Source organism: Mycetomoellerius zeteki, unplaced genomic scaffold, assembly GCF_001594055.1.
Source record: "Mycetomoellerius zeteki isolate Tzet28-1 unplaced genomic scaffold, Tzet1.0 scaffold155, whole genome shotgun sequence".
Lineage (NCBI taxonomy): Eukaryota > Metazoa > Arthropoda > Insecta > Hymenoptera > Formicidae > Mycetomoellerius > Mycetomoellerius zeteki.
Window position 1 is genome coordinate 2967109 of NW_017256500.1, and position 8055 is coordinate 2975163.

The 8055-nt window shown below is 33.2% G+C and overlaps 1 protein-coding gene across 2 annotated transcripts; it reads right to left on the bottom strand.

The window, feature by feature from the left end:
• Window positions 1–378: 378 nt before the first annotated feature.
• LOC108720805 (ribosomal protein S6 kinase beta-1) lies at window positions 379–6319 on the bottom strand. 2 transcript variants are annotated; one of them, XM_018445011.1, is made up of 12 exons: window positions 5943–6319; window positions 5773–5810; window positions 5273–5450; window positions 4512–4595; window positions 4161–4294; window positions 4021–4083; window positions 3640–3768; window positions 3476–3566; window positions 3249–3365; window positions 2905–3144; window positions 2304–2479; window positions 379–608 (listed from the first exon to the last, which is right to left on the bottom strand). In XM_018445011.1, exons 1-12 carry the CDS (start codon window positions 6030–6032, stop codon window positions 599–601), a joined length of 1350 nt encoding a protein of 449 aa, XP_018300513.1. In that variant the 5' UTR covers window positions 6033–6319; the 3' UTR covers window positions 379–598. The 2 variants fall into 2 exon arrangements, with proteins under 2 accessions (XP_018300513.1, XP_018300512.1); XM_018445010.1 differs by lacking the exon at window positions 379–608 and adding an exon at window positions 1859–2192 and having other exon boundaries at window positions 5943–6318.
• Window positions 6320–8055: the final 1736 nt, after the last annotated feature.

The window sequence follows — 8055 nt, forward strand, 5'->3', positions numbered from 1 at the left end:
TTGTGTGAGGCAGTGATGTCAAGTAGCGTTTCCGCATAATTCTGGCATGCTTTAATTTAAAGCGAATCTTAGTTAGTAACAGTTATATAGTTTATACAGCAGTTTTGGTATCTATCAAAATCTGACAGTGGGTAATTCAGGACACATAATTGGTATCTCTCTTACTTATAAATTTCAGTATGTCGAGTAATATATATCTTCGAACAGCGTCTTGAAAAAAAAAACCTGCTTTAAAGTCGAAAATACATGTGTTCAGATACGTACTGAAAAACCGATTAGAAATTCTCATTGTTTCTGAATACACATTTCTCTTAAATGCAGCTGTGAGTATATAACGTGATTTTATAAGGTATATACGTACTTATTTATGTAGTCGCGATGTAGTCGAAATGCAACTTGCCTGCAAGAGAAACCATGAAGAGTTTCCATGTACGGACAAAAAATATCTGAGAGAAAGAGTGATTACATTTCGACTATCCGGTTATCTGTTATAAATAATTAAAAGATATTTGCTTGCTAGCATGGCCTACTGAACACTTGGGTAGTTTGGAGCTTTCGTGAGTGATTTACAATCACTCTTGCTTATGTCTATTTTTTCCTACTGCGTTCTGTAAGTAAAATCAATATTATCTATATGTATTTACACAAATGATACATTAATGCATGTAACATAAGGAACAAGTATAGAATACTCATTCGGATGGAAAGTCCATGTTTTGCAGTAACATTGTTACCATGGTAACTTGTTCTCATCTTGTACTATTCTGACTTTTCATTGATTCAATGTATGTAACGTAAAAATATCTTTCGCAAGAAGACATTAGATTTGTACCTCAAAGAGTTGCATTTATCGTTTTAATAACATGAACATATAGCAAAGGATACAATGTATCAGTTAAAAAACAAAGCTATCAAAAAAATATTCTTCATTTAAATATAAATTCAACTACGCATTCATCTCTTTCAATAGATCTAACATCAATACCTTACAATAAGAACAACCTGTGACCTGGAGTTAAAAATACATTCAGGATATAGGTCCGCATTTGCAATTGTAATATTTCATACCTTCCGCTTTCAAGTTACTGAATGACAATGGTCATTCTCATTCTAAGATACTGACACACATGATTATTTAACAAAATGTTCTTTCGTTCCGGAGAATATAAACTATATTGTAATCGAATTTGCAATATATAGGAACTTTCATTGTGTAAATGCAATTCCATTGTAGTGTTATATACTCCATCCCTACAGTCATTACTTAGGCAAACTATTTCTTACATTATTGCCATGGAAACGTTATTACTGCTGAAAATATTTTCTCCTAACAATATATACGGTATACACGGTATATATGGAACGAACTTTAAGCGGCGGAGCGGTTGTGGTAGCATTTCTTGAAACTTTTCTTATTAAAAAAATATAATTAACAATAATCAGTAAATATTGATAGATTTCTCAGATATAAAAAAAATATGCTTATATTTTATTAGAGACGTATGTATAAATCTTCAGATGTAAAAATATTATCAAGAGAGATCCTGTTTTTAGCTTCTATAATATAGAGTAAGTTTCTTAAGATTCGAGTATTAGTTTGAATATTTCCAAAATTTTAAAAGCTTATCTTTGGCTACACCACAGTACAAATTATGATCTTGTCATATAAATAAAGAATAACACGATTGCTGCATCTCAAAAAAGATTCAGATTGAAGATTTTAAAACTAATGATAGAAAGTTTTATAAAAATTGATATATGAATAATTCTCCAATGCAAAAAATATATTTTTCAATAACTCTGTAGCTAATTGAAGCAATCTGTAATAACTAGTTGAGAAATAATGTACTTTCTTGTGGATTATTTAATCTATTAAAAAATGCGACTATTGTATGTGCTACCAAATACCTGCTGCGTCGCTATCAAATCATAATCTATTAATTGATATTTTTATGCGCAATATATGGATATAAAAAAGATTTGCTAAATGTAACTGCTGGATATCCAATGTAATATAATGGATACTGTATATCCATTCCCTAACTACTCCCTCTAAATTATAAAACCCCTCCCTGAGGATGATGAATATCCAGCAGTTGGGCAAAAATGCTATCTACTAGTCTAATAGTAATGGTTAGCCTATTTCAATCATCTCTGCATCTTCCACGTTGTTGTGACCAACTACATTGTACCTAGAAAATTATCGTCATACTCTTTTTAACTCGATAATTTTATAATATAAAATCCTATACACTATAAAAGAATTAATTTAAAAATAGAATTTGTAACTTTTCTATTCTTACGTGTGATTTGGTAAATGGGTATTGTGAAAATGAAGATGCGTCGTCCGAGGTGAAAAACCACGAGTTGCTTTGCGAGGACTTCTAGCTTTTATGACTCGTGGTGATGACATGGTACTTAGATAGGGTTGTTGAAGAAATACATCTTCCATTATACTTGGTGCTACATATGTAAATCCCTGAAGAAGGTTACATTATTAAGAAATGATGTCAGACATCATGACTTATTAATACACTTGCCTGTTTCAACTGATAGATTAACTTTAAATATTTTTCTAGTTCTAAGAATTAGAGAAAGATAGAAAGAAGAGTAAATTGAATCAAAATTAAAGTTAATCCACATTGGTGAAAACAAATATTAGACATATATAGCGATTTTATCAAGTCCTATGAGAAAGATATATTTTCTTTCTATATACATATATTATTTCACTCTATAATCTTAAAGCCATGGAATGAGACAGTATAAGTTAAAATGAGTATATGTATGTATATAGAGAAAAAGTATACGTAACTTTCTTATAGGACTTTGGCAAAATCGCTTGTAGCTATATTCTGTTATAGAATCTTTATGTCTCTAGACATACAAATTAAAAAAATTCACCTGAAATAGCCCATCAGCTGACTCGCTCAAAGTATAATCTACTGGAGAGTCTATTGGTGCTGAAGTAGTAAATTTCTTATCAAATTGTGATACATCTTCTTTGCTAGACAATTTTGGTCTAAAAGGAGGTTTTAACTGTCGAGATATAACGTCGTTCCAATTGATATGTTTGAAGAATTTGTGTACCTTTACTTCTTCACCATCCGACTGAGCAGATCCCAATCTTTGTGCAACTTGTCTCTACACAGAAGAAAATTACTCTTAATGTATATTATATTTTTCTCAAAATAACATCATTTTTAAGATAAGAATATTAACAGCAAGATTAATTTATGAACACTAACCTTCAATAATTTTCGAATAAGATCTTTAGCATCGGCTGTTAAATATGCTGGGAGAGATAATTTGCCACGTAGAATTCTGTCGATAGTTCTCTTCCTGCTGTTTGAGCTAAATGGTGGCTAAAAATTTAGCAAATAGTAATGTGAATTAATATACACATTATTTGAGCTCATATCACGAACATACTACGAACGATATAATATGGTTCATACGTAATGACAATACATACTGCTCCTGTAAGCATGTCATACGTCAAACTTCCCAAACTCCACCAATCTACTGCTTTCCCGTGTCCACTTCTCGTTAAAATCTCAGGTGCCCTTTAATAAAATAATATAACAAATCAATTATAATTGTGAAATTTCTTAGCAATCTGTACTCTATGATATTTACATATATTCGATAGTTCCGCAAAATGTATGCGTAAGAGCACCCTCTTGTATATGCTCTTTACATAATCCAAAATCAGTCAGCTTAATATGCCCATCTACATCCAATAAAATATTTTCTGGTTTCAAATCTCTGAAACAATTCATTACAAGCGTCATAAACTCAATGCCGCGTATAAACAAAACGTTTAATATGTATATCAATTATATTGAGGCCCATATTCAGAACACGCTTATAACGATGTTAACGTGCTAACATTATTATACTTTACGTTACGCATATTATAGAATTTCAGAGATAAAAGCGCTTATAAAAGTTTTGTATACGGGCCTTAAATTATATTTTAATTCTTGACGTAGAAAACTTATAAAGAAAATATAATACCTGTATATAATTCCTTGCAAGTGAAGATGTTGCAGAGCTAACGTAATTTCGCACAAATAAAAACTGCAAAACAAATAACATGTTATAAAATGATTTATCTTTGAAAAATATAATTGAAGATATTTTGATGATTCACTCACCGTGCAGTATCTTCCATGAAAATTCCTTCGTCATTTAAATGATGGAACAATTCACCACCGCACATATATTCCAATATCAAATATAATTTATGACCAGTTTGGAAGGCATACTTGAGATCTACGATAAAAGGATGCTGCCAGATGCAAGCATAAATAAATGAATTGATATTTTGTTCAAAATATAATATAAATAGAAGAAAATAGAGCATTAGCTTTGATTGAAACATGTTAAAAAATCAAGAATTATAAGTATCTTTTTTATACGTACTATTAAGATTATATACGTATATTAACCATTTGTTGAATTCTATAATTACTGCAAATTTTTTAGCGTATACAAATATAACTAACCTTTATGGATTCCAAGATGTTTCTTTCAGCTCTAGTATGAGCTGTATCTTTCTGATTTCTTACAATCAAAGCCTTGCGCAATACCTGTTTCAAACAAGACATAAAGGAATATGTTGAATGACTGAAGAAAAGAGTTATAAATAAAAACGTTTGTCAGCAGAAGATAATATAAAAATAGATACTGATTAAAGAATTTATAATTATCGTTCTAGAGATAAAACAGCAAAAACTAATTACTTTCAGTTCATAACAATTAAAGTAAAATTGCTAGCAAATAACAAGATAATTAAAATTAACTCATGTAAATTTCTTGTTCACAAAACTCATGTAATTTTTTGGTCATAAAATGTTGATCAAGAAAAACATGAAATACAAATAATAAAGAAAGACCAAATATATGAATCAGGCTAAATCTTAATATCTATTATGTATTCAATATATATTTATAAAAATTTGAAGTACGTTTTCCAATTACATGAACTGTACAGCGTTTATTATAGAACTGAAAACGCAATCACAAACAATGAAATGCAAAGTATCGCACATAATTTTTTCATGTTACTTACTTGCGTACATAGTACGCAACAGTGAGATAACATTCTTAGATTACCAATATTACTATAATCGTCTTTCATCGAAATTACTTTTCACACACTGCCTATTTAGCAAACGTGACACATTTACAAATTACTTTACACTTACATAAACAATTACATAAACAAATTATTTTACACAATTACATGTTACGAGGATTTCGGTACCTTCATAGCGAAGATCGTGCCGGTGTCGTTTCCCGTTATTTTGCGCACTTGAAACACCTTGCCGTAGCCGCCTTTTCCGATAACTTTGCACAATTCAAAGTCCTGCGGTCCGACTTTCTCGTGCGTACGATTGACATTATGCTCCGATATCGCCACCGTCTCCACCACGTCTGATGAGCTGGAAGCGATAAGCGAAAGAAATTTATAACCAGAAGGGTGACAAGGTAGGGTAACCAACCGTCCCAAATTTTACGGGACATCTTTTCGGGTTTCTACAGAAGCGTCCCGAAAGAACGCCATTTATCCCGATTTATCACATAACGTAAATTAACGTAAAATTCATTATATGTATATTTAAAACGCGGGGATCCAGAGTCATTCCGATATTTGAAAGTTGATATCCCGAAATTGGTTGATCGAGAATCGATCACCCAAATGACAAACGGGCGGACGAGCGTGTACATACACGAGCGGAACACGCGCGCAGAGGTCCTACTCACCTTACGATCTCATGCTCGTTCAGCGTGACGCATTCTTCCTGCGAAAAGGAAAACAGATGCGGCGTTAGAATGACGGTACACGTGCCGCTGTCGCGGGCGGGCGCGACGCGGAGGTATCGGGATTCCCATTCCCGTCGGGTGATAAAGGAGGGCGGGGAAGCCTTAATTACCGCGTCGATCTCGATGATGTCGTCGTCCTCCGACTCGTCCCTGTGCGGCAGTCCTGCATCCTGCAGCTCGATGTCAAATATCGCGGACATCGTGGTCGCCTGCAGTCGCGTCGCTGTTTACTTTACACGAACTGGGAAGATGGGTAATTCAGGCGCGCCGGATCACTCTTGCGTCTCGTCTCGCGCGGGATGTCAACACATGAAACCTGGCGGTCCTGGCACGCCGTACGCGAAAGCAGCAGGCCGCCCAGCAGGCACGAGCGGGGTACGCGAGTCGCGCGATGGACGTACGCGTTCGAGACTCGGTCGCAGATGGTCGCGGAGTGACGACGAGCGATGACGGGAACTCGATTCGTGGAACGGAACGAACCGAATCACTCCTGTCGCAACCACGCCGACTGCCGTGGAGAGGGGAACATGAACTTCTCAGCCAATCGCGTCGCGCGTCCACGATCCCACGCACCAACCATGAGGCTTCCACGCGGCGGATTTGAATCGAGCATTCGCGAACGTTTCAAATCTAATTCCAGGTAGTCAATTTCGAGTGCTTTTCATTAGACACTAACCATTACTTTATCTTTAAGCGAGGCTTAAAACTCTCTTCTTCTTTCTCTGTCGCTTTCTCGGCTTTGAAAAGGGAGAGAGAGAGAGAGAGAGAGAAAGGGAGAGTTTTGAGATTCGCTTATAGTCAAAGTAATGTTAGTGCAATCGGATCTTATTGTTAGCGATACTAGTCGACACAAACATCATTCTATCGTTCTTGACGTTCAATGAGTAACGAACAAAAGATAGAACGACACTTGTGACGACTTGTGTCACTGAATAGAAAGCATTCTGTATGTATTTTGAAACGAGATGAAAAATACAAAAACGAGCGAAAATTTACTAAAATATTTATAATTTTATTAGTCAATATTTAATAAATTTACTCACTTCCCTCGCGTTTTAAGATACACAATCAACCCCAACCTAAATAACACAACTGATCCGTTTGAACTCGAAAAATATTCACCTTCTTAAGTTCTTTATGAATTAACGCAATCTGTTCGAAATAAAATTAAAAAGAAATATATATAGAAATATATTTATATGCACATTTGTATATGTTATCTTTAATAAAAGTAATAATTTAATTTGCACAAAAACCAAAAAGTTATAATTTACTCTTATATTATACAAAATTAAGAATTAGAAAAAGTCTAAAAAGAGAGTATATCTTATTTTAGATCTAAACCTTCACAATTGATGATATAAAAGTGAAATTTTTTCGGACTCTTTGTGCTACCTGAGTATTCTTTTATAATTGAATTTCTTTTCTGGTTAATTTTTTCGCTTTCTCTCTTCACATTGAAGAAAAATAGAGAAAATGAAAGAGACAATGCAAGCTTAGCTGGCAAGAATAGAATAATACCAATTATAGAAACGATTTTTTTTATTCCAAACGAATAGATCTAAATATTGTCCGAAAAATTTTGTTTCCATAATAAATAATATACATGAAAAAAGGAAGTTTTATAATAATTGACAAGCGGCAATTGTTCTCGCAGTTTTTATTTTTTGAAGGTGCTCACATCGTAAATCTATTATATCTTTGCGTCAATTATTATAATGCATATATGATTACAAAAATAATATCTGTCGCTTTGAAAATCAATTTTTGTCACTCCCTAAAAGAAAAATGCCTGTCGAGCTTTCATCACGAGATCTTTGTTTAGACCATTTCGAGCGTCATTTAATTCTCTCATTCTTTGTTCCCGGGAGCTGTATTAAATTCTCGGAACGTAAATGTGTCATACGTTCGAATAAAGAGCCTCATCGCGACGAGGTGCAATGATATACCTATAAGCGCAAAATGTTCCTAGAATGTTACATGAATATTATTAAAAAAAAATTAAAATAATGTTATTATAATATTTTAAAAATATAAATATTTTTTTAATATTACAGGAGTATTCTATAGAGGTTATATGTCCACTTATATAATAAACCTAGGTATTATATTTTAATATTCCTGAAACATTATTAAAATATTAATAAATATTAATTATTTTTAATTTTGTGCAATTTGAATTCACAATCCAGTAACGAAAAGTTCTTATCAGTCTATGCTGCA

Excerpts from the sequence above, each read along its gene's own strand:
- LOC108720805 (XM_018445010.1), bottom strand. The coding sequence starts at position 6,032 with ATGTCCGCGATATTTGACATCGAGCTGCAGGATGCAGGACTGCCGCAC. Across the intron at positions 5,811-5,942 it reads ACATCATCGAGATCGACGCG|GAAGAATGCGTCACGCTGAA; the intron begins GTAATTAAGGCT and ends TCCTTTTCGCAG. Across the intron at positions 2,193-2,303 it reads ACCCATTTACCAAATCACAC|GTACAATGTAGTTGGTCACA; the intron begins GTAAGAATAGAA and ends ATAATTTTCTAG.